This window comes from Paramisgurnus dabryanus, chromosome 6 (genome assembly GCF_030506205.2).
Source record: "Paramisgurnus dabryanus chromosome 6, PD_genome_1.1, whole genome shotgun sequence".
NCBI lineage: Eukaryota > Metazoa > Chordata > Actinopteri > Cypriniformes > Cobitidae > Paramisgurnus > Paramisgurnus dabryanus.
Window position 1 is genome coordinate 16,015,777 of NC_133342.1, and position 27,023 is coordinate 16,042,799.

At 36.3% G+C, this 27,023-nt stretch overlaps 3 protein-coding genes across 3 annotated transcripts; 2 read left to right on the forward strand and 1 right to left on the reverse strand.

The window, feature by feature from the left end:
* The first annotated feature begins 1,362 nt into the window (after positions 1 to 1,362).
* ro60 (Ro60, Y RNA binding protein) lies at positions 1,363 to 7,629 on the forward strand. The gene is made up of 9 exons (XM_065268085.2): positions 1,363 to 1,604; positions 2,610 to 3,196; positions 3,462 to 3,682; positions 4,083 to 4,229; positions 5,446 to 5,583; positions 5,679 to 5,795; positions 6,116 to 6,232; positions 6,324 to 6,467; positions 6,634 to 7,629. Exons 2-9 carry the CDS (start codon positions 2,629 to 2,631, stop codon positions 6,784 to 6,786), a joined length of 1,605 nt encoding a protein of 534 aa, XP_065124157.1. The 5' UTR covers positions 1,363 to 1,604; positions 2,610 to 2,628; the 3' UTR covers positions 6,787 to 7,629.
* A 592-nt stretch (positions 7,630 to 8,221) lies between these two features.
* Positions 8,222 to 26,574, forward strand: cdc73 (cell division cycle 73, Paf1/RNA polymerase II complex component, homolog (S. cerevisiae)). The gene is made up of 17 exons (XM_065268094.1): positions 8,222 to 8,380; positions 9,027 to 9,132; positions 9,265 to 9,334; positions 9,438 to 9,500; positions 9,749 to 9,801; positions 9,932 to 10,020; positions 11,134 to 11,347; positions 12,480 to 12,578; positions 13,285 to 13,363; positions 14,078 to 14,142; positions 21,886 to 21,943; positions 22,516 to 22,551; positions 22,671 to 22,758; positions 24,758 to 24,919; positions 25,060 to 25,160; positions 25,250 to 25,391; positions 25,758 to 26,574. Exons 1-17 carry the CDS (start codon positions 8,250 to 8,252, stop codon positions 25,792 to 25,794), a joined length of 1,593 nt encoding a protein of 530 aa, XP_065124166.1. The 5' UTR covers positions 8,222 to 8,249; the 3' UTR covers positions 25,795 to 26,574.
* On the reverse strand, positions 15,143 to 21,810 carry LOC135749510 (beta-1,3-galactosyltransferase 2). The gene is made up of 2 exons (XM_065268103.2): positions 19,906 to 21,810; positions 15,143 to 16,990 (listed from the first exon to the last, which is right to left on the reverse strand). The coding sequence occupies exon 2, from the start codon at positions 16,757 to 16,759 to the stop codon at positions 15,515 to 15,517; it is 1,245 nt and encodes a 414-aa protein (XP_065124175.1). The 5' UTR covers positions 16,760 to 16,990; positions 19,906 to 21,810; the 3' UTR covers positions 15,143 to 15,514.
* Positions 26,575 to 27,023: the final 449 nt, after the last annotated feature.

Genomic DNA, 27,023 nt, shown 5'->3' on the forward strand with positions numbered 1-27,023 from the left:
TCTGCTCTCTATAGGTCGTAAATCAGTATATTATGTACATATGTTTGGTCACTGCCTTACTATTACACCACTGATCATCATGACTTATTTATATATGAAGTAAATCTTTTCTTACATGTTGTATGCTTTCAAAGTAGAAAATTTGGTTATTCTATATCCAAATGACGTATCTGTCTTATACTTGTACATTGTAATAACCGTAAGCAAATATGGCAGATTTCTCAGAACTTTCAAACTGGTTACATTCCACAATGCGACAATTTGAACGTTATTGCCCTCTAGTGACCACTTGTGAGCAGTTGCACTTTTCACTGTTTATTTCACTTTCACTGCTACACCCTTCCGTCTCTTCTATGATATCACTAAACCATTTGTGGGTTTTACTTGAAAGCAGATACAGAGACAAGACATGTAAAACATATATAAGCATGAAATAATTTTATAAATGTGTGTTCTAATATGTTTGAAGTACAAACAGTGAACAGTACAATTGGCAAGAATAGGCAAAACATGAGAATGTAAGAGGAATAAAGCTACAGAAATAAATTATATACAGAAGGCTTTATGGTATGACGAGTATTACTTTATAGTATGAAGTGTATTACTTCAAGTCCCTTCAAAGATTTTTTTTTCTTTTCATGCCAGAAACTTGGAGTCACAGAATTTACTTGATTTATTTACTGTGGGCCATTCTATGTTTATATTACACCCATAATTAAATTCTTAATAGAAATTAAATCTCAAGCAAAATGGAAATATTCTGCCATATTTTATACATTAAAATGATAAATTAAGACTTTTTTTATTTAAAAGTGAATGATCTGGTCTAATTATATGTTTGCATCAGGCAAATTATTCAGAGCTTAATTTATCCACAAATGGGATGCCATGTGCAAGAATTTGCAAAGAATCAAAAACATATGCATCTAGTAAAGGTACATAAAAAAATAAGGAAAAAGAAACAAAAGCTAAATAAATATTGTCCTATTAATGTATAACAGGGAACTTTTATATATTTTGAGAATGTATACATTGATTCGCCTCGATTCTGGGGTTCAATGACAAATCTATTGAAGAGGGGCTTTGCAACATAATTTACAAATCTCTTTGTCTTTTAAACATTCTTCATGCATTAATTTACATAGATTAATGTATGCGTTTCTATTTAATTTACACATTAAATTATATCATAAATTTTACATTAGAATTGAATTCCCATTGGTCACATAAAAAGGAACTAACGTACTTTTCCTCGAATGGTCACTCTGTGGCTGCGTCTCAAAGCCTAGTACGCTGCCTAGCTAGTCAGCAACATGACGTATATTAGGAGTGTTCTGATATTCATGGGTCCCCCCAAAAAACGCTAAAATTTACACAAATGGTAACAAACCCCATAAAAAATACATCCCCCTCAGAATGAGCCTGTGATGCTTAAAACTGCCTTCCAGCTAGGCAGCATAGTAGGTTTATAGAGACGCAGCCCGTCGTCTCGCTCACAGCCGGGAATCTTCTTCGCTCTCCTCCTCTGGCTCGAGTCTGATTTTCAGGGAGGAGCTGCAACTCTTGGGAAGATAAGGAGACTCTGGTAAAGACGAAAACGACAGGTAGATGATTTATTTTGAATTTACAGAAGCATCTAAATAAACTTTCAGCCGACATTTATTCATACAGAAAGAGTTTAATGTGCGATCAGAGGAAATTAGCATCCGGCTAGCCCGTCATGTCCATATGAGCTCTTCAAGTGTTTTTACTGATCTTCATGTTGTTTATAAGTGATGTAGTGTTTTGTTTGATCGAGCATTGTGGAATGAATAGGTTTAATTAATGTATTTTTAGGAAGCTTTCCTCGCTTATGTTCACTTGCTACGTAACTTACTAGCAGATTTAATAAGCGGCTAGTCTAGCTGACAACACAAAATGATGCGTATTATCTAATGCTATAGTTACGCCCACAGAATTGAACTTGAATTGATTTTTTTAATTGAAAAATAGATATTCTGAAGGAATAAAGACAAAAACAATCACACAGAAGTGAATCATTAAAACTACTTGAATTGTGTGTAATTATTACTACTTTCCCTAAGAAATATCACAGATGAGATCTCTTGAAAGGGGACATATAAAAAGTTATAATTGGGTCCCCAGTGCTTCTATCAACCTAGAAAATGTGACAAAAAACAACACAGTAACTAAGTTTTGGTAAACCATTCTTTGCAAGCATGTGAAAAAATAAGTAATTGAAATGTATATCCCCTTGTGATGTCAGAAGGGGATAATACTGCCCCTTAATCTGCACTATCCAACCCCGACATTGACGGCACATTTTTGCTCACCCCTACAAAGTGGCAAATTTAACATGCTATAATAAATTATCCATGATATTTTGAGCTAAAACTTCACATACGTACTCTGGGGACACCAAATATTTATTGACATCTTAAAAAATTCTTGTGAAATGTCCTCCTTAATCTCAATAATTTCTCCTAAAGAGATCAAATGGAAACTTTGCTCAAGTTAGCCGAGTCTCAGATGTTTCTCCTGAGACGCCTCAAACATATGATGGTTCTGTGCTTATAGACTGATATTAACCACATGCAATCTGTTTTTAGGACTGAAGAAGAGTTAATTATGGATCCAGCATCTCCCCCAGAACAGCTGTCACTTGTTCATGAACAGGTGCAGAACGCATTGGACAGAACAGTGACTGCAGCTGTATGTCTACGCCGCTTCCTCTGTTACGGGTCGGAGGGTCCCACCTACACCACTAAAGAGCATGCTCTGGGTATTGAGAACGCCCTGTACCTCATGCAGTTTATTGAGGGTGGTCGGGGCTGTGAGGTGGTAGAAGAGGTCAGACGCTTGAATTTGGAGGGTCACGTCGTCTGCTCCAATCCCAGCCTCTTTGCTCTTGCTGTGTGCTCACAGCACGCAGACTGCAAGACCAAGCAGGCTTCCTTACGGGTGCTGAAGGAGCTGTGTCGATCACCGGCGCAGCTCTTCGCATTTGTGCAGTATAAGAAGGAACTCAAAGAGGGATCTGGGATGTGGGGTCGGGCTCTGCGCAGGGCCGTGACGGATTGGTACAATAGTCAGGATGGGATGAGCTTGGCGCAGGCTGTGACAAAGTGCAAGCACAGGGTGGGCTGGTCACACAGGGACCTTCTCAGACTGTCCCACATGAAGCCAACCAATGACAGTGAGTGGAAGTATTAAATGCAGAGATTAACTTTAATCACTTGAATGCTGAGAAACATGAAATAAGATATTTTAAAGAATCTCAAGAATCTTTAAATTCTTGGCAGTGTTTGTTCATTAGCTTTACATCTTTCTGTTTATGGTTGCTAAATAACATAGCAACCCAACATCATTATTATTCACGGTCATGACTTTGGTATGCAGTAGCGTAGTATGCTGCATAAGTAAAATGATGAACACTGAGAATGTGTTCTTGATCTCCTCAGGTGTTGGTCTTGTTTGCAAATACATCACGAAAGGCTGGAAAGCAGTTCAGGAGGCATATGGCGATAAAGAAAACTCGGAGGATCTTCAAAAGGTTTATGCATATCTAGAGGCTGTGGAGAAAGCCAAGCACTCCACTGATACTCTGGAGATCATCCATCTTATTGAGGCGCACCAGCTGGAGAAAGAGCAGATACTTACCAACCACCTCAAGTCCAAAGAGGTCCGAACCAGATACAGATTTTACTGCTTTGATGCTTCAGTTATCAAAATGCATGCTGTGGGGCCAAACTTCAGAATTAACTTAGACCATTTTTTGTCTTAACTAAGGTGTGCACCACTCAGTATGTCCTAACTAAGCAGAACACCCTAAGCATCCACATAGCAATGTTAACAACCATACACTAGCATTGTGGTTGTGTCTTTGAGTGGGCAGGTATTGATGTGCTATTGGGAGGTTGTGTAGTATCAAAGTAGATATTGTGTCATTGTCCGTGTGATGTTATTGTAGTCCATTTCTTAGAGATCTTAATATTTCCAACAAGAGAATCAATGCCATTGCAGTGTTAAATGAAGGTCTGAAGTTAGGCTTCCTTGCTTTATTATGTCATGGTCCTTTTCAGGTATGGAAAGCTTTGCTGAAAGAGATGCCAGTGGTTGTTTTAATGAAGAATTTGGGGAAGTTGACAGCAGACAAGTTTCTGGCTCCAGGAAGTACAGATGTTGCGGCTGTTTGTGAAAGGATTCAAGATGAGACGGCTTTGAAGAAGGTCAGGGTCCAACAACATTTTGAAGACAATGCAAAGATTACAGTAACACCGTACAACAAGTAACATCCAGCAACACCCTTTACTTTGGATTTTTTTTTACATTTATCCCATGTAAATTTAACTGACTGTATTCAATAATGTGATATTATATTAGTTTTTTTATTTAATAGTAAATAATATAAACTTTTAGGGGTGGTGACAGGGCTATTCCTAGTTCCAGACTAAAATGCCTGTTGGAACTGCCTTAACTCTTTCCTTGCCATTGACGATATCTCGACATTTAAGAGAAAATATTTGCATATTAAAACGTGCTACTGATGAGTTTTGTTACCGCGATTACCCACTAGATTCCCCACTTCCCTAATTTATAACATTTTATAAAAAAACTGAAGTAAAAAATTATTTATTTATTTATTTTTTCACTGCGTTTATGTTTTGATAATCGTTCTGAATCTGATTTCTAAAAAATACTTTACAAAAATGCAATTATTTCAGCTTTTATTGCTAAAATGTTGTTTTTTTGAAGAAGAAAAATACCCATATTTAAGAGTTAATAAACAGAGAAAAAATATAGATAGGATGAAACGGTTTTTCACGTTTTGTTTGTTTGTTTATTGTTTGTTTGTTTGAAAGCAAAGGGTCTGTTCTTTCATTTGATATATTTGTATGTTTATATATTTTTAGAAGAAAATTTTCCTGGAAGTTTTTTTTGGAAACTTTTGTGAAAATCGCAAAAAAATGCTGGCGGCAAATGAGTTAATTTAAAGGCGTGGTGCATGATCTCTGAAAGCCAATGTTGACATTTGAAATCACCTAAACAAACATGCCCCTACCCCAAGAGAATCTGGACCTTCTTTTGATAGACCCGCCCCACACATACACAACCCAGGCAATGATGTCAGTAAGTAGACATTCCCCTTACTGTTGATTGGCTACAATTGTGTTTTGCTTTTCCAAAGCATTTCTCAAAAATCGTGCACCCCGCCTTAAAATATATCAGTGACTATTGTTTTGTCACAAGATGCACACCAGTATTATTATTTTTAAATGTCCTAATTAATATAACTAAGGCCTAGTTCTGGATTAATCGAAACCCTGTCCGGGAAACTGTCCCTTAGGGATAAGTTTTTGTTTTAAATGAGATATGAAAGGTTATTGAATGCCAGAACTAAGAATTGATGTTTTGCTGTCCATGTTTTGTTGTTATTTCTTTCAGGCAAAAACTCACCCATTCAACGTTCTCGTGGCATCTGAAAACTATAAACGGGGTCATGGGAAGCGTGGCAAACTGAAATGGGAGCCAGAAACAGATATTGTTGAATCCCTGGAGTGTGCCTTTTGCAAAAGTATTTCAGTGAGTTGCAATATGACAAATTATGTAACGTGCATCCGCAGAGAAAATGAAGAGACCAAAATCTGATGTTAACCTGTAACTGTTTTTGTCCCAAGACTGTGGAGCCCACAGGCAAGCGGTTTTTGGTGGCTGTCGATGTAAGTTCCTCTCTGAGCAGCGTGGCCCATGGTAGTTCCATCAATACTGTGGCAATAGCAGCAGCAATGTGCATGGTAAGAATAAACAACTACTGTACATACTGTACCAAATCCTTGTGTTACACTCCCTCTAAACCAACTCAGTAACAATGAAGTCATTGCTACTCTGAAGAAGCAAAAGCTGTTGTCTTGGGAGGAAGTCTGTGTGGCTGTTGGAGTTCGCCAACCACATATTTTACATTCTTTTTCTAATGTGATGCTCTGGACTTGTAAACATACTGAGAAAAAGAGACACATAGTTGCAGTATGAAAAAGACACCAGCAAAAGTAATGTAAATGCTTAAAAAAGGTAAAGATTTTCGTGGGACACGCAAAAAAACAGCTGTTTCTTTCAGGTATTTGCACAGACAGAAGCAGACACACAGGTTGTGAACTTCTCTGATGGGTCTTTGGTTCCCTGTGCTATATCATCTGATTTGACACTAATGCAGGTTGCAACACAGTTCATTAAGGTAAGATCTTCAATCACATTCCTACAATCAGATTACTGTTATCTAACCTTGTTCATAGATGATTCAGTTATTTGATTTTGCTTCTCTCTAGACACCTGGTGGTAGCACAGACTGTGCATTACCCATCACCTGGGCCTCAGAAAATGAAAAAACTGTGGATGTTTTCATCATTTTTACCAATAATCAAATCTGTGGGAAGGAAAATCCAGCAGAGACACTTAAGGCATATAGACAAGTAGGTGCTACTTTAGAGATAGCAGGAATTATGGGTTTTCTCCTCAAGGGTTAATGTGTTTTACATTTACTGTAAAATATTAGTTAGTAATTATATAGAGATTACTTTTTACATTTTAAAGACAATGTCTCAAAATGTTCACTGTGCTTTGTCTTTTTTTTCTCAGAAAAGTGGAGTATTTTCCAAACTTATTGTGTGTGGAATGATAGCCAAAAGCCTGTCCATCGCTGAGCCTGAAGACTGTGGCATGTTGGACATCTGTGGGTTTGACTCTCGAGCTGTCGATGTCATCCGTAACTTTGTACTTGATGTCATTTAAAGGGATTCATTTGTAGCAGATAATACTTTTTAAGAAGAAATAAGAAGGCATTGAAGGACCCCAATCAACAGAAGAACATGAAAAAAGACATTTTGTTTTAAATTTAAAGTTATATTTTAGGGTTTTTTATGCCTTTATTTGGAAAGTTCAGTAGAGAGATGAAAGAAAAGTGTTGGGTGGAGATCGGGAGGAGCAAATTAGTGGATTATAATTGTTTTACCTATCTTAATTCTGTTTTTTAACCTAGTCCAATGAAGTATTTGTGTTTTCCAAAAACATAGATTAAGCTTTTACAAGTCTAGTTTTTCAAATCAAGTCATTTGCTATATCATAAGAGGCCTTTCTCATTATGTATGATTTCTTTATATGTAGCTACACGCTGAACTGAAAGTGCACAAGTAGTCTTCCACAGTGAAATGTAACGCAAAAAATTCAATGATGTGGAAATCAGGAGAAATCTGATATTTCCGAAAACCCATGTAGCTTAAATTACTAGACTTGTCTGTAATTCTTTGATGTTGAAATACCTCAACTGTTTTATGAAGGCTTATAATAACCTTGGATTTTGATTCAAGAAAACCTGACACTAATGATCTTGCTTTTTGCATTTCTTGCAAGTGTAAATCAAGTTTATATAGCTAAAGCTGCTAGGATAATATTTATGTAAAGAAAATGTAGGCAAAACACTAACAAACATCTATAGAGAGTTACTACAAGTTGCTTTGAAATACAACACTGAATGTACTTGAAAATTTGTGTAAAATTAGAGATATAATTGAGATTTAAATACATTTATAAATAATTAATGCTGTGCTTTTTTAAATAAAATGAATTGGAAAAGTGTCATTCGTTTATTTATTTTCCCTTTTTACATTAACACAGGCTGCGTCAATCTGTGTTTAAAATATATTTTGTATGAAAAAAAATCTGATAACAATCTGATAACAAATAACTATATTGTACGTTTTCATTTTTAAACTGCGGGATACAAACTCGAGCTCGCATCTTGTCACTTTCACCCCTGATGAGGTTGCATCCATGTTAATAGTTAGGTTTCGTTTTCTTGCAGCTGGTTATACTGGTTGTGTAGTGGACTTATTTAACCAGACACTTGGTACAGGAATAGTTTTTAAAATTATGTTAATAACAATGAAGTTAAACTGTTGACATATTGAGAGTTTACGGTGATACCTGTGGCTTTTCAGTTTAGATGCTTCGAAATTGCCTGATAATGATTATGCACCAGATTCGTAAATACTTTAAAATACATAACCTTCTTTTCCCGTGAACAATCCATTTACGGAACATTCTTACATGATCTACTTCTGGATTGTAACTCGACAAATAACAACTAAAAACAATTTTAAAATATCCACATTTTTAAACAGGCACTGCTCGCAGCAGCCCGCTACTGAGAAGTTGCGGGGTCTTAACTAAAACACTCGTAATGAGGAGGCGCGATCATGGCGGACGTGTTGAGTGTTCTTCGCCTTTACAACATCCAGAAAAAGGAGATTGTTGCTAAAGGGGATGAAGTTATTTTTGGGGAATTCTCCTGGCCAAAAAACGTCAAGACTAACTATGTTATTTGGGGGTATGTGCACAATGCTTAATGTCACTTCTTTGTATTGTTTTGATTGAGCTTGTTTAGCTGCTAATGTGCTACTGGTGGACTCGTGCTGAGAGTGTTGTGTTTAAGTATTTCTGAGATTATTAAATCTCCATGGTATTTGTTAGACAGCACAGGCGTAGCGTAGTAGATATAGTGAGATTACGACTATTATAATCAATGGTTGAGTCTTAAAACCTAGTGAGTTGCCAAGCAAGACAGCATAGTGGGGCATCGCAGTCTTTGCGCAACACTGTTAATATCTGACCACATTTAGTGCATTAAACTTTGTATTGAAATGGAGACAATTAAAGTGATGTTGTTTGAGTTATGTTGCGTATAGAAAAGTGGTTGTCGCACCGTGTTCAGTATTTATCAAGTACTATGTTACTGGCATTTGCTGTACTACATTTTAGTACAAAGAATTACAGTAAAATTTTGGGCATGTACTCTGACATTTTATAGGAGTGATTCCTGGTTGAGGTGTCAAACATTGATGATTTTACTTTCAACTTTTTATTAATTGTTCATAAATAACTGGTTTGCCAGCACAGTTTTGTTTCTGTTTTACTAAACCCTACTATGGTCATGCTTATGTCCATATTTCATCAAATCTGAAATCTCATTACAGTACTGGAAAAGAGGGACAACCGAAAGAGTACTACACTCTTGACTCAATTCTTTTTCTGCTCAACAATGTGCATCTTCCTCACCCTTCATATGTGCGCAGAGCAGCAGTAAGTACCTTGGAGATAAATCATTTCTTGCATTTAACTAAGGATTTAATGCTAAACTCTGTTATGTCTATATCTGTGAAAGTCCGCTATTTGTGGAGATAAAAATATAAACCTTGTGTTTTCTAAATACAGACAGAGAACATTCCTGTTGTAAGAAGACCTGACAGAAAAGACTTGCTGTCTTATCTCAATGGAGAAAGTTGTAAGTGTACTGAAGTGACCAATGTTAAAAAGTTACAAAATTACTAAAGCTACAAACGTGTTTACCTGTTTGAGGTTTATGTACCGTATAATTCCTTTAACAGCGTCATCAACGAGTATCGACAGAAGTGCGCCCATTGAGATTGGGCTCCAAAGACCTACCCAAGGTGTGTGTCCAAGTTTTGAAATATATTTTTATATCTATATATATATAAATATGCATATTTAATATGTGTTATCTGTTTCTGAAAGAATGAGTAAATGTCCAGATGTATTGCTCATAATGTACACCCTTCAGCATACCATTTGGGGAGTTACCTATTCTTAATCATTAACATTTAAGTCATGGGGTGTTGGTAGTGGAATTAAATTTGATATTTAAGAAAAAACAACGTCATTGCTATTGTCTTAACAGTTAAAAGGGCTGCAGATGACGTGTCCTCGGAGGCAAAAAAGCCACGGGTTGAGGTAAAACTTTTAAGACTTTGTCAACATCGTTTTGCATTTATAATTTCTTCTTCAGTAGGGTTGAGGAAGTTTGTGCATAGGCTGTGCTGTTTTACATGCGTCATCTTTTGGCTTGTGTGTGATTTCTCAGGATGCGGAGTGTGTGCGTCTGGATAAGGAGCGTCTGGCTGCTCGTCTGGAAGGTCATAAGGAAGGCATTGTACAGACAGATCAGATTAGGTATAATTAGACAGTCTTAACTGTACAGTTCACTTACAGTTCTTATAACTGTAGAGTTCACTTTAATTTTAGCATTTACTTATACACATTACACATTTAAAACCAAAACTTGTAATTGTCAACATTAGTTCATGCACAATGAACTAACACATGAACAATTGTATTGGCATAAACTAATATTAAGATGAATACATACTAAAAACTATATTGCTCATCATTCATGTAAGCTAACATTGGTAATGTTAAAGGGATAGTCCACTCCAAAAATTTTTTTTTCATAAATCACTTACCTCTGTGTCCCTCCAAACCTGTAAGTCCTTTGATTGTCTTCATTAAAAATATCTAAAATGTCTTCAGAAAACCGGTACTGTAGACTGTTATTTATTAGTCACTATTCAAGCCCAGGAAATAATAAAATACATCGCCAAAAAAGTCCATGTGCCGTCAATGGTTGAATCAGAATATTTTGAAAGACGAGAACACTTTTATGCGCGGAGAAAACAAAACTAACAACTTTATTCAAGTATTTGTTGGATCGTTCACAAGTAGACTACAAGGTCATGGTGTGAATGCCCCAGAGAGTGAAAAAATGGTTGAATAAAGTATTTATTTTGGTTTTCTTTGCACGCAAAAGCATTCTTGTTGCTTTATAATATTTGAATTGAACCTCTGATGACACATGTGACTATTGAATAGCAGTTTACCGGACAGTCACAAGCCACCTGGCTTTCTCCAAAAATATAAAAACATTTTTGGTTTAATGACGTGAACAGTTACAAACGTTGTTTTTTTTTAAGAAAATATGCATAAATTAGCATAAAGTTATTGTTATCGTCTAGTGGTGTGGACGCTAATATAGTTATCGTTACAGTTAACATTATAGTTATACTGTGAACAGCCCTTTACTCTTTAATTTCATCAGTTAGACCAACTTTTAACCTCACTGTTCATATCAGGAATTTTTGCCAATGGAAGGATTTTGCTTTCAGTAAATGTCCCTAAAATATTTTTTAGCAATTGTTTAAAAAAGTCATATGACACTCCAGCCTTTGCTGTTTTGTCATGGTTTCAGGGGTGCAAGGGAAAACCTAAGTGTTTTCTAACTGGTTTCAGGTCACTGTCAGAGGCCATGTCTGTGGAGAAGATTGCTGCTATTAAAGCTAAGATCATGGCGAAGAAGCGTTCCACCATCAAGACTGACCTGGATGATGACATCACTATGAAACAGAGAAGCTTTGTGGATGCAGAAGTGGATGTGACCAGAGACATTGTGAGCAGAGAGAGAGTATGGCGGACGAGAACAACGATTTTACAGAGTACTGGCAAGGTGAGAGGAATCGCTCTTATACAAATGTGTGTTCAATCAGAGCTTTCTGCTTCAATATCAGATTTTTAAACAAAAATAAAGGAACTAGAAAAAATTGCTAGTCAAGAAACATATCTTTTATCACTTTTAAAGTAATTTATTTTTAGTCATTGATTGCCCCAACACGGTCTTATTCCATTTTTATTTACCAATATCTGGTGCAGATGATGTTATTAGATGCATTTCTTCGCATTTACATTAGGCCAACAAGTTTGATGTTATATCACAGTGGAATTAGAAAGTGAACCTGTGTATAGTGTCTTTATATATGTGACCCTGCACCACAAATTCAGTCATAAGGGTCAGTTTTTTTATAAACTAAAAACAATTGTGAAAAACACATTTAAAGTTGTCCAAATTAGTAATAGGCCGATATACCGGGCCGATTTTTGCGAGTTTTATGTGTATCGGCATCAGCCGATACGTGGCTGATGTGTTCGCCGATTTTTCTCCGGCATTATTTACAGACAGAGTGCTGGAAGTAGCAAGTGATTGCAGATCATGTTACTAAAAACAACCAACCTTTCCATGACAACATCGAAAGCTCGGCCTAACAGCTGATCATAGCTGGACAAAGCGGGTTTTTATTTCTCATCAAACTCTTCATATATTTGTAGTAGTAAAGTGCTAGAAATCAATATCCTTTGCTTGATAGTTCCTCGTCATTGTGGAGAATGCAGTTCATGGTTCCATAGCAACCTCACCTATTTGTTATATATATATATATATTTATATTTATATTTATATTTATATTTATATTTATATTTTAAGTTCAATAAATGTTACTTTTTTAAATTGAGACTAACATTTGGCATCATCGTGTCATTTTTATGATGTAAATTGAGTGAGCAAAAGCAGTATCGGCTCCAATTATCGGCTCAAGAAAATCATCAGCCTGTATGGGTCATCGGCTAAGGCCGATGAAACAAAAATCGGTATCGGCACAAAAAAAATCCATATCGGTCGATCCCTAGTCCAAATGACGTCCTTAGCAACTGCACATAACTTACCATTATCATTTCATGCTTTATCATTACTTGTGCACAATGTTTGTTTAAAGAATGCAAACTTATTATTATTTTTTTTTTTCTAGAACTTTTCCAAAAGTATATTTGCCATACTGCAGTCGGTAAAGGCTCGAGAAGAGGGTCGAGCACCTGAACAGAGACAAACACAGAACCAAACTCAGGTGGTAAGTACACAAGTGTGCGTGCATGTGGGGTTTCCATTTCTTATCAAAATAGTTTTATGAACGCATATTTTTAAGTTGATTTGATGTTATTGGCTTACCCAGATTATGTACGTTTCAAATGATTTGCAGATTTGTTAAAATAATAAATAAAATTTCACATTTGTGTTAGTGTACAAGAGCTACTAAGCATTATATAATTTCTGATGAATGTGTGTTTCTACAGTTTTTGCCTATTTTTATTTGTTTTATGATTGTAAATGTTGAAATGTCACTTCAGAAATACACCCCTAAGCATGCATTGTAAGTGAGGTCTTCAGGACAATCAAGCAAGTTTCACAAGTTGGTTTGTTTAACTGTGAGGATATCCCAGTAATGTGGCATAAAATCATTATTTGTCAAGTAAATGGATCTTGAAATGAACTCCATGTGTCTGATGAAAATTGTTGTGAACCATTACAGGGCAAAGTTTAGAAAGCCGTCACTATTAGCCTCTAATTAGACTGCTTTGGTTTAATAGGGATTAAAAAAGGAGTGGGAATTTTTTCCATTGTAGGGTGGTTGTACACACACTGCCAACACACATTTATGTCCAAACCCCTTGTAAAAGTGGATTTTGCATTAAAGTAGCCCTTTAAATCTCAAAACTAAAGATGATTTTAACAAAGTCTTTCTATGGATTTATGAATATACTTCTTTTTTCCCATAGGATGCAGCAATAAGAAATAAACAGCCAGTCCCAGCTGCCTACAACAGATACGATCAGGAGCGATTCAAAGGGAAAGAGGGTGAGTTGGTTCATACCTCATAATGGTTTAGATTTAACACGCGTTCTTTGATTGCATTTGACTGAACAATATTTCAGTCACAACTAATTTTTAATAGCGGTAGCATGTGTGGATTTATCAAGGCAAAGCACCAGTATATTCTATCAAAAGATTAAAACTAAACAAATTATAGGACACATTATTTTTTACAGTTACTACTATAATGACAGGGCTCCAGACTGCCCCCAAATGGTGGCATTTTGCCCCTAAAATTTGAGAGTGTGCCACTGAATTCTACATCCAGTCGCACATGTGCAACCAGTAAATTTGACCTTTTTTTCCAAAAGTGCACAATAAAATGTGACACTGAATTTGAAACAGCACATTGTAATTTCTGCATCTATTATCAAGTATTTATTAGTAATACAGTGGAAATTAGTAGAAATGTGAATATTTGTGCCCCTAATTTTTCTGGTTGCGCCCCTAAAATTTTAAGTTGGGGGCCTCTGTGCTCCTAGTGAAAAAAGTTAGTCTGGAGCCCTTAATGGGAACCGAAACAAGATTTCATGAAATATATATATTTATTTATCTGGTTAACAGGCTTTACAGCTGTTGGCATGTTTCTGTTAAATATTAAAATGGTCTGAATAAAGACATGGATTTTTTTTTCTCTTATTCTCAACTTTAAGTAGAATATGTTTCAAAAGCCTAAATGCTATATATATCTTTTAATAGAAACGGAGGGATTCAAAATTGACACTATGGGAACCTATCACGGAATGACCCTTAAGTCTGTGACGGTAAGTAAATGGTTTATGAGCTGTTTGTTTATGAATGTCCCTTTATAACTCTGCCATAAAGGCTTTTTATTACTTTGCTAAAACTGCAACTTGGTCACCAAGCATTTTTGCATCAGATTTTTACATTGATTTGTACAACAAAAATGTTAATGATCAAGACTGTTTTGACAAGCTTGTTATGGTCAGTACTTCATAAAGGCCTGCTATTCTAAGAAAAAAACTAGGGTTTTAAAAAACAAGCGATTAAAATTTAAACAAATGTAATACATAATGTGTCAATTAGTTAATCGCAATTAATTGCACATAAATAGTTGCATGTAAATTACCCACAGATTGAATAAAAAACGGTGCTTTTTCAAGTTGGTCTGTGATTTAAAGTACAGAAATTAAATTAAGTAATCAAATGTAAAATAATACGGCATACACTGTAAAAAAGTATGTAATTTGAAGTATATCAACATGTTTTTTGTTATTTTTAAGACCAATGACTCCCGCCGTACCAGCAAAGTTCAGCACCAGACCCGTCATCCGTTATAAATTCAAAATTAAATCCACACCCGCCCAGACGTGTTAATATTTTACCTTCACAACCCCTGCTGTGCCACTAAGTCTTGTCTCGAAATGCATTCTGAGAGAAGACGTTTCCAGGTTCTGGCTATCAACGGCAAAAAATTATGCAACGCTCGCTTCAACTAGGCTACAAAAAGAATAAACAAAGAGTTTTAGACACTTTGTGCTGGTATCCGTGGGTACCCGACCCGTTGCAGGACTCTGGTTGGTGGCCTTATGTGAGACACTACACTGTAAAATAAAATGCTGGGTTATTTTCGACCTGGCACTGGGTCAAAAAGGGATGAGCCCAGCCCGCAGGGTTATTTTAATCCATTGTTGGGTCAGATATAAAAATGTTTTGGCAACCCAGCTGCTGGGTTTGTCCTTTTTTGACCCAATGCTGTGTTAAAAATAACCCAGCATTTTTTTTAGTGCAGTGGGTGGGTCAATACGATAGGGTTGTGTCTCTACTTATAAAATGATGAATAATGTATACAAAATACTTTCATGGCAAATGCAACACCTGCAATATTTTAGTTGATTGATTACCATAAAGAACAATATTACCATATTCATCCTTTAAAAACCTTTCTTCCTGTTGCTGTACATTTTCACTTATTGATCATTTGCCATTACAGGTTATGTTTTCAGTCATAATTTTCAACCATTTTAATTTGTTCAAACAGATTAAACCACAACTCCATACAAAATACCAGTTTTAATTGGCCATAGATAGATTAACATCCTAATTCGGACAATACCGGTCAACAATTAAAACATGTGCTTTGTGTTTGGAAAAGCAGTTTGGATTTGTTGTGGTTCACCCAAAAGTCTCCTTTCTCCACTGGGTAGTGGAAAGCAGTTTTCTCTGAAGTTTGTTCATCTTGTCCTTAACCTTCCATGGCATGTTGATGCAGGCATTGTGCTTGTTGCTCTGAAGATGCTGCCAGTACTTGATCAATTCATTGGGATGAAACTGATGGGAGGTGATCAGATGACTGTACTTACAGCTGGAATAAGACACTCGCCAGTGATTGAACAGAAATTCATTCGGTGGTGGCACAGGATCTATCCTCAGCTTTGCTAGGCAGATACCCACGTAAACATCCTCTAAATGCAGCCTATGTATGCTCAGGGATGCCCCATAGATCCTCTGGGCCATGTCACCTGAGAACACATATCCTGTCCCAGAACAAAATGTGGGGTATCGCTCGCTCGGGTACAGTTCTGGTGACATGTACCATTTGCTACGCTTGTTTCGGATTGGGCCGTGGCCTCTCATTAGATGCCCCGTGAAGTACTTTCGTCTTGGCAGCCCCTTGGGCTTCAGGAGTTTATGTATGAGGTATTCAGTATTGACAAACACGTCGCTGTCCGTCTTCATGACGTAGTTTGCCCTAGGGCAGTACGTTGCCACCCAGTACATCCCCATCAGGGTTTTGATTGTAAGGTTCTGGTAAGTGTCCATGTATTCTTGCTGGATTATGTCATGGTACCGATTACTTTCAGCCTCGATTGTGCGCTGCAGTTTGTCTTCCTGTACTCCCATCAGAAAAAGACGCACAAAACCTAAGCCATCGGCCACGCTTTCATTGCCCCACGTTTTTCTGATAGCGTTCCTGGCGTCCTCTCGCTTGGGTTCGACTGCAATCAGAAGCACTAAGAATGGATCTTGTTGTAGACATGCATTTGGCTCATTACGGACATACTTGTACGGCTCAACCTTAAGTGTTTTTTCCATTCTCATCTCCCCGCTTAAACTGATGTCCAAACCCAAGGAGTTTGCCAAGCCCTGCTGCGATCCTTCATCTGAAGATGAACTGAAATTTACCTCGGACATCAAACGTACATGGGGCGTCTCCAGTTCTTTCCACTTTTTAAGTTTTGTTGCGCTCGAGTTGGAGTCTGTTTTCATGATGTGCACCCCTCGAGCAGCCAGCGGTTTCACCCTGTGGTTCGTCTGGCAAGGCCACCAGTAGCCCAGAACGACAAGTCCTCCTATACACACGAGCAGAATGAAGAGAAAGGTGAGATGCCTGCAGCAGCGTCTGTGATTCATCCGCATGGTTTTATTTGGTGCTGCCCAGCATTCGCACTCTTAATGAAGCAGCAGAAGTGAGGCTGTAGCATGACCAGCGAAACAAAAGAAATGCCTGTGGGCAACCTTATCAATTCTGCATTGCAGATTTTTCACGTTTTGCTTGGTGGACTGTGTAAATCTCTCAGTTCTTCTCTGGTGATCATGAGGGGCTGGGGACAGATCCAGAGTAAACAAGAAAAGCAGAGGTAGTGAAACCTGTAGGGACAGAAGAGAGATTTATTTAGTTACTTCCTTTGATTTGTTGAGTACTGTCTTAAAGGGATAGTTCACCCAAAAATTCTGGCTTCATTTATTCACCCTCATGTTGTTTTGAACCTATACGAGTTTGTTTATTTTGTTGAACACAAGATATTTTGATAAATGATGGTATGCAATGCAGTTGACAGTACCCGTTGACCTTCATAGTAGAAAATAAACATACTATAGAAGTCAATGGGTACCGTCAACTGTGTGCTTACCATCATTTATCAAAATATCTTGTGTTTAATAGAAAAAAACAAATTCATACAGGTTTAGGACAACATGAGGGTAAATAAATGACAGAATTTTCATTTTTGGCTGAACTATTCCTTTAACATGCCGGATATTCAAGTGTCAAGCAAAACAAGTGTTGTTGATGTCACACTCTCTTGCAGTTTCTAAACCATTTCATTCTCACTTTTAATTACGGTTTGACTGCTGTTAGTAGGGTTTCACAGTTGCCGGTTTCACACTTTGTATCTGTTGTTTGACTATATATAACTTATTTGCTGTAACAAGAAAGCAAAATTAAAGGATGTCTCAAGGAAGTATCAATTTTGGGTACTTCATATTTTTGCTGGTACTTGACTTGTTTAAAGGAGTAGTCCACTTTAAAGATGGGGTCCATTGACTTTTTATAGTAGGAAAAAAAATACTATGGTAAGTCAATGGGCCCCATCTATAAAGTGGACTTCTTCTTAAGCTAATATCACCAGTCTTGTGGTTGATTTTAATACATTAAGTATACCGCAGTGTCTTCTGAATACATTTTTTCTTTCATTTTATTTTGCCATCAGCTACCAATAAGTGTGTAATACACTCTGTAATACATTTAACGCAGCTCCATTTAATGCATTACTATATTTAAAGGGTACTTATTTCACTGCTTTCAATGTAAAATCGTGAATTGGATAATTGGTGCTCTTTAAATTTTTTATAGGGTTGTGCAATATTGAAGGAAATTTGATATGCGATAGCATGCTGAATAATGCAATATTCAATATGCAATACAAAATTTTTTTTTTCCCAACTCAATTTAAATGATTAAAATTCAGGACAGAGTTTTAGCATAGTGAGCATTGGTTGCCATAGGTACGCGTGAGTTCAAGAAGGCATCGTTACTTGAAGCTAGGGCTGGGTATCGATTCAGATGTTCCAGATCGATTCGATTATGATTAACAAGATATCCGTTCGATTTCGATTCTTGGTTCAATTTTCGATTCCGGTTCTCAGGTTACTTTTTATACTCAATTCTCGATTCAACTCGATGAATATAGACTTAATACAAATACTTTATTAATAAAAATGAACAGTGAACAGCAGTTTACAAGTCGGTAATTAATAAAAAAATTAAAAGTCACAACACTGTAATTGTCGTCTTGCTTGCAAAATCTAAAATGCTTACATACCTCTGACTTTTTATGTGAAGGTGGCATCAACTTTGAGGAAGCACCTGAAACCGCCATTTTAAGCACTGAATAAATGAATGACAGGCTCACCCTTCGCTCCTTGGTAACATCGCGCAAGGCAAAAAAGGTGGTGACATCTAGTGAAGAAGACTAGTAATTAGATTAACGTTAATCTTACGTTCAATGTTTTTCGGAAATAAATATGAAAGAAAAAATTGATTCTGCTCTTTGAGAATTGATTTTGAGTCAACCACATAAAAAAACGATTATTCTCAAAATCTTTTTTTTTTTTTTGCCCAGCCCTACTAGAAGCTGGGTATTATAGTTTATAAAGTTTGAAACATGTATGTTCTTCTTATCAAATCGCATCGATTACCTGCAGAAGACCTTTATTAACCCCTTGGAGCCATGTGGATTACTTTTGTGAAGGATGGATGTACTTTTTAAAATATATATATAATATTAATATCCAAATGCCTATTTGTTAGAGAAAATTGAAACGAGTTGGCCAGAGATCTAAAACAAGCCTTGATTTAAGGCTGGTATTTTTAAATGTGCATCAGTAATTCTAAGTTTTATTTATTGCATATTATTTATTTGTTGCATAGCATCTATGTACTTTTTTATGGATAAAGCTGAAAATAAACTGCATGCATCTGATAGTAAAGGATTGTTCAAGGCACAATGTGATGCGACAGGCTTCCAGTTGTAGATGCTTCCAGTGTAGACCGTTTTATTGATTTGATGTAGTTTCGACATGGTGTCTGCATCTGGTGTGGACTGTGTCAATAATACACAATTATACGGCATTGCTTGACACTGTGAGGATGTATCGATGTTTAGTTTACTTGTATAGCTGACTTCTACAAAAACTTGTGTGTGTGATCTGTGATGGTTCTCCAATGGTCATTTGACTATATTCTTTTCTGTTTCTTTGTTCTCAACAGTAACCTATTCAGCTGATGCAAGCTAGCATAATTACATTTTGATTATTCGGCAGTTTTAATAAATATACTGGGTGCAACTGCACAGCTGGTCCAGAAACAGTCTGTCCATTGTTTGTGTAGCTTGCTAAAAGTAGCTCATGAGATTCACTTTTTTTGTTTGCCTTCCCCCTTCACTGCTTCTTATAGGTCTTGTTTTCCAAGTTCATTATGTCTGTACATAAACATACTTTTCCATTGTTTAGGCATAAATCTGAGTCGGTTCTTTTCATTCAAGTTCACCAGTACTTCAGATCAGCTGGGTAGTCAGCACGATAGCTAGCCAAAACCCCCGAATCGAGGATTGCTGATGCGAATCTTGTCTAATACTTTTAGGGATTCTTTCATATGTCAGATTTGACATACCTTTCCTTGGCGTGTTGCTGTTCGCAATGCTTTTCGCTAAACGTGGTTTTGTTTATGCACTGCTACATTCGAGCCTGTCGGAGATGGGATGTTGTATGCTTTGTCGTCTTACCTTTATTGGCTCCTTTCTTCCTGGTCCATGATTTGCAGCCAGACTTCTCTCATAGATATCACGGTTGATGTCCGCTTATTCCAGTCGTTTTAGGTGTGTCCCCATTTATAATTGTGATCACAGCAGCTTCTCTTGTGACCGGGATGGATGGTACGATGCAGAACAGATGAAACTGGTTTATGGCTTTCTCGCGTTGCTAGGCAAGAAATCCCTTCCTCAGTGTTCTCTTGCAGCTTTTCATTCTCTATGCCATACAGCGATGATGTTTTGCATTCGCTGTGCAATGCTTCCTTCTCTTTTGTGCTGTGCAGCTTCTCAGTCTTTGATTAGGATGAGAGGAGAAGAGCGGGGGAAGGGAGGTGAAGCATTGCTGACATCCTTCGCTGCACACCCCTTCCACGTGACCTCCATCCTTTATGACAAGCTCAAACCCAAATGTTCTGTCATGACCATGGTTAAATATTTTGTTAGCTTTGCAGTATAAAAACACTGATGCATAAATGCATAATAATTTTTTCATATGCATTTTTTTGGGGGGGGGGATAGGTGTGAGTCGCTTTCACATCAACATCCATTTGCAGGTTTTCACTATTACTTTCAATAATCTTTACAGTGTCTCAATAAAATATTCTAGATTGTTTATTTCTGTTTTTTTCCTTATTTTACTGCTTGTTTGTTAAATTATTTTATTAAGTCATCTTGAAGGCCCCTTTGACGTTTGTTGGGGCCCCTTAGTGGTCTAAATGGATGTGTCGGATGTCTGTGCGCTTGTGATACTGTACTGTAAACTCCTATTCAGGAAGTTGAGTTCTTTATCAGTAAAAAAATGAAAATGAATCCAAAAAACCATACAGAAGTTGTCACTGGGGCGATATTCTTTAAAAAGGTCTTAATATGTACAATTTAGGTATAGATAAACTTTGAATTACCAATATTTGTCATTTTTTGAGGTCCTAATATGCACCCTTTAGGTAGAAAAAGCAACAGTTTTTTACCCTTTTTTTTCTGACAGTATGTGTTCAGTTTCTTAATATAGAGTGCTTGAAAGATTAGTCCGCTCCCCAGGACCTCAGATTTTAAGTAGAAATAGGGAAGTGTTTATTTTCCTGATTTGTAAACATGAAGCTTCTCGTTTTCATGGGAAGTGCATCATTCTTAAGAATTTTAAAGATGCTAGATTTGCCTCACGTTCTAGAGATTGAGTTTCTATTGGGATGTTGGTGCTGTTGTTCATGACTCTTATTAGAGAAATTAAATGGGCAAGAATGATGTAAAAGCTTTCCTATTTAAGGAAATATTTTTTTTATTTTTTGCTTTAGTAACACAAACACATGCAACTGTCTATTCATCTATCATTGAAATATTTTCCAATGGATTAACTTGCCTTTTTGCAATGACACCGTTTACCTCTCATATAATGTCATCAGTTAAATTTTAGATGAAAGGATACACCTGTAAATTTGGTTTGGTGTAGGGATAATCCTATTGTCTGAATTTATGACAGATTAAGACTATGTTAAAAGAAAAATATTTTGTTAACGCACGTGGGTGTCGACACGTGCCTACAGACATTTTGCCACCTTGTACTTTCAAATTAAGTAAAATTTGTATTGTTTTTACTGGGTCACAGACAACCATCAGCTGTATTTTTACTCAATTGCAATCTAATATTAAAATCATTTAACGGTTAATGTACGGTTAACAAGCTGCGGAAAAGTTTGGGAAAATTTACTAAAATGAGCATCCCTAGTTTGGTGTATTTTTGTTTTATACTCCTTGTCCTTTTTTCTTATCCATGCTGATCTCCACAACTCTTTTATTATTATTCAGAAAGTGTAGATTTAAGCACTTGAATACATTTTTATCACTATCTTTTTAAAATAGTTGTTAAAAATGACACAGCACATTTTTATCATCAACAAGAAGAAAATACTTCTCATACATCGCTTGTGTCTTTTGCTTTCTCTCCTATTTGTTTAGGAAGGGGCATCTGCTAGAAAGGCCCAGACACCAGCCATGCAGCCTGTACCCAGGCCAGGTATACTATTTCAAATATTTAAACCTATAAGTAATATTTTGTTTTCATTTAACCACATTTTCAACCTGATGTCCTTTCTTATATTTGTTCAGTGATTATTATGACAGATTACACATTTAAAACATCTTTAAATTATTTTGATGTTAAACAGTTAATGCTGAAAATAAAATTTAAACTGAAACTCCACAGCTTAGTGTAATGCTCTATAGACAGCTGCCATCATGCAGGGACATATGCCAGTGTTTAATACACCCTGTCCATCATGGTGACTATGAAGTATGATCTTACAGTGTCTTGTGACACCTCCTGCTGTGACTCTGATTTAGATTAATGAGTCAATATACGCTTATGGACTGAGAGATGAAGACCTTTCTGTGTGCATTTATGCATAAAATTTTACGTATATAAAGAAAAATATAAAATACATTTTTACATGTACTGCATTGCATCTTTAGTTTATAAACTTATTTCAGCACTGCAAATGTTACCCTGATGTGATAAATGTCTACCTACCCATACATACCTACATTATATTTCATATGTTATGTATTCATTTCTTTTTTGTGTTTTAGTGTCTCAGGCAAGACCTCCGCCCAATCAAAAGAAAGGTACTTATCTAAGCTTTTTTTTTAAATGCATATTATATCAAATGTTACTTTGCATAAAATAAATAACTAAAATGTTAATGCATTTAGCTGATTTCCCTCATTTTTCCTTACTTGTCTAGGTTCAAGAACTCCCATTATTATCATCCCTGCAGCTACAACATCTTTAATCACAATGCTCAATGCCAAGGACCTCTTACAAGACCTCAAGTAAGAAAGAATTTTTGCTTTTTTTACTTTTTAATTAGTTTAGTATCATATTGCTCACAAAATGGCTTTTATGTGCTTTTGAAGACCAATTTACTCTCTAACAATTCAAGCATTAACTATAATGATAACTATATTATCGTCCAAAGTCAGACCACCAGATGATTACTTGTATTGCGCTGCAGTGTTCTTGCAAATCATTAACATTTAATGGCATTAACTAATTTTGTAGAATTGTTTAGGTGTCATTAAACATGTAAATATGCTGTTTCACTTTAACCAGCAGATGTCCTCAGCACACTGTGTTTTATGTGTATCTAAACAACTTATCTATTGGTGTAGTTAGAAAAGAAACATTACATGGTCAATCTCACTGCAACAAACTGATACATGAGGTCATTTAATGTGACACCTTAAACAGCCTGATACTGATAGCTTTAAATGATCTTATCTCCAATAATACTCGCCATTCATTCCAAGGGTAAAACCAGTTGTTTTCCAGACATCGTTTTTCTTTAAACCATCTTTAAAACGTTTTATCATTCTTTTCTGGACCTTGGTGATGAGCTTCTCCACAGTGTCATTTCAATTATTCAAGGAATAGATTTGATTGGCTGTCAATGGTTTATTGTCCATCAGTTGGAAAAAATCACTCTGAAAGAGTGTGAACGCCCCTTAATTCGCTTTAATGATTGATAATGGACATATTTAACTTTGAGATGGGAAGATAAACAATAACAAATTTGGCCCAATATCTTTTAACTTTTACAGTTTTGACCAGAAGTGTTATTTTGGTGCATTACTAATTTAACTGTATTGCCAATGCTTACAGGAATATTCCATTTTCTTAAAAGAAAAATCCAGATAATTTACTCACCACTATGTCATCCAAAATGTTGATGTCTTTCTTTGTTCAGTCGAGAAGAAATTGTTTTTTGAGGAAAACATTGCATTTTTCATTTTTATGGACTTTAATAGAGCCCAACATTTAATACTTAACTCAACACTTAACAGTTTTTCAACTGAGTTTTAAATGACTCTAAACGATCCCAAACGAGGCATAAGGGTCTTATCTAGCGAAACGATTGTCATTTTTGACAATAAAAATAACAAATATAAACTTTTAAAGCACAAATTCTCGTCTAAATCCGGTCCAGTGCGACCTAACGTAAATGCGTAGTGACGTAGGGAGGTCACGTGTTACATATATAAAACGCACATTTGCGGACCGTTGTAAACAATAAACTGACACAAAGACATTAATAAGTATCAGTTGACATACAACAACGTCGGAACGGTCCTCTTTCTCAACACTTGTAAACACTGGGGTGGAGTTTCGCGTTCGTCCTCTTGACGTCATGACGTATTGCGTGGGGTCACGTTGGCGCATCACGACCGGATTTAAACGAGAAGTTGTGCTTTAAAAGTGTATATTTGTTATTTTTATTGTCACAAATGACAATCGTTTTGCTAGATAAGACCCTTATGCCTTGTTTGGGATCGTTTATAGTCTTTTGAAACTCCGTTGAAAAAAACTGTTACGTGTTGAGTTAAGTGTTAATTGTTGGGCTCTATTAAAGTCCATTAAAATGAGAAAAATCCTGCAATGATTTCCTCAAAAAACAAAATTTCTTCTTGACTGAACAAAGAAAGACATCAACATTTTGGATGACATGGTGGTGAGTAAATTATCTGGATTTTTCTTTTAAGAAAATTGAATATTCCTTTAATTATTTCAAAACATTGAATTGCTAGTTGGAGATATCCGAAGTGATTTACAGTGCCTTACATGGTATACTTGATCAGTATGTGTATTTCCTGGGTTTGAACCAATTACGTTTTGTGCTGCTAACTCAATGCTTTACCACAGAGTTATACGGGAGCTATACTTCTTTAGTATTGCTAAATGAATGGTTAGTTTTTTATTTTATTAAGGACAGTTATGGATTTATTGTGGATAATTATTTATCCAATCACTGATGTAATTGCCTCTTTTTGATAGGTTTGTCACACCAGAAGAAAAGAAGAAGCTGGGCATTCAGAGAGACAATGAGGTTCTGCTGCAGAGACGGAAAGATCAGGTGCAGCCAGGTGGAGCCACGCTCACAGTCACCGTTCCCTACAGAGTGATCGACCAACCACTCAAACTGGCTCCGCAGGACTGGTAATCTGAGCAAATTATATACACAAACCCCTTAATTTTAATGATATTGGGACAGTTCATTTCAGTTCTTTTTTGGCAGATGTTGCATGTATCTTTAAAGTGTATGTCTCTTTAATACTAAAGTCACGGTTCATTTACAGGGATCGTGTAGTTGCCGTCTTTGTCCAGGGTCCTGCCTGGCAGTTCAAGGGCTGGCCGTGGCTTCTGCCTGATGGATCCCCTGTCGATATTTTTGCCAAAAGTGAGTTTTTTTTCTGTATAGCTACTGAATTGTAAGCTGTTCGTTATGCATAGAAAAGAGCGTTTCATATCATGTTAATATTTGTGTAGTCCGAGCCTTTCACCTGAAGTATGATGAGGCACGGATGGACCCAAATGTCCAGAAGTGGGACGTGACTGTGCTGGAGCTGAGCCACCACAAAAGGCATCTGGACAGACCGGTCTTCCTCCGCTTCTGGGAAACACTGGACAGGTCAGTCTTACAGCTGGGTGTCCACCAGTATTATTGCAAAAACTTCATGATTGTCCTAAAGTCCACTCGATTTTCTGTTTTGAAGGGCTTAAATGGAACTACATTTTATAAAATGTACCTTTTGCCGTGCAATTTATCATAAATCTGAAGCATTCAATTCATTTTAGTACCGTTGAAATGCATACAATGTAAAGTGCCATTCGATTCAATGTGGAAAAACAGAAATCAAGCATTAGATCACATCAAAATTGTTTACTGGGCAAATTGTTATGCTTAATTGAGAATAGACCATTAAAGGTAATACTAGGTGATACTTGGGTGAACTTAATGGGATTTTGGTCCTTATTGTCCCTCTCTTTCCAACAGATACATGGTCAAACACAAGTCCCATCTGAGGTTCTGAGATCGCTTGCTGTACAGCTGTCAGCTTGTCAAGACCGTCAAGAGTCTCCCTCTAAAAACCTGCCAAGAATGGACTATTACAGACCCCAATTCTCTCAGTCCCCCTGAAAGCACTTTGAATATCCATCTGCTTCACCTTCAGCTGATTCTTTATCTCTTACACCCATAGATTAATGTGAGTGTCTACAGGTTGTGGTCAAGAGGACATTTGAAAGTTTGGGTTGGCCCTTTCATGGTTTCTAAGTAGGAGAATCCTGTTTTCTATTTGATATGCTTTTTTGTTTGTTTTTTACAATCCGCTGTAAAACATGACCTGGGTAAAAGAAAACCATTATAAATGGTTTGCTGATATGAATAAAATAAGGAAAATATCAAAGTTCTGTAATAGTTTTGTCTTTTCCTCTTTGTTGTCTTAATTCTGCCTTCTGTTCTATGAAGTGTAGAGTGTAAGGTGCATTGACTGTCAGTGCACAAATACCAATGGTAAGATTAGAGGAAAGCACATGGTTTAGTATGAGAGATGTCCATTAAAACTTTTGATTATGAATATGCGGTTGTTCTAAAGCATATTGGATTTTGTTGTTTCAAAAAATACGAAATACTGCTTGTATCGGTTCATTATAATTAAAATGGAAAAGCTGTTGCTTCCATATGGCAAAGTTAATGATCTGAAAGGGTACAAGCATTTGTTTTTTTTGGATGGTTGGTTTTTGTATAAATCAGTTTGGAAGTAATGTTTGTTTTAAACATATTGAATGTGGATTATTAAAAAATAATAATAAAATAAGTGTTCAGTCATTTTGTAAATACTAAAATGTTCAAGCATTTTCCAGTGCATGTCTTACCATTTTGGTGTACTACTAAAATAAGTATTTTCATTGCCGGTGTTAACAAAAATCAAGACATATTACTAGTCTGAAGCTTAGACTTGTTATCTCTTGAAGGTGCACCATATAATAGTTTGTTTCTTTTTAAGAGTTTAGACACAAGCTGTTGTTAGCAAACCATTGCTATAGATTTAAACTTAAGTTTTATTGATGCTCAAAACAGGAAGTGGGGCTAGATAATATATATTTTGTTGCTACTCTAAAAATTCTGGGTTTTTAGCATACAATAGCTACTGTTTTAAATGTAGGACAGAATACACGTTTGGCTAACCTTACCAGTAAAATTGGCTTGTTTTTAATAACCCAATTGCTAATTTATTTGAGCAAGTATAGTAGTATTTCT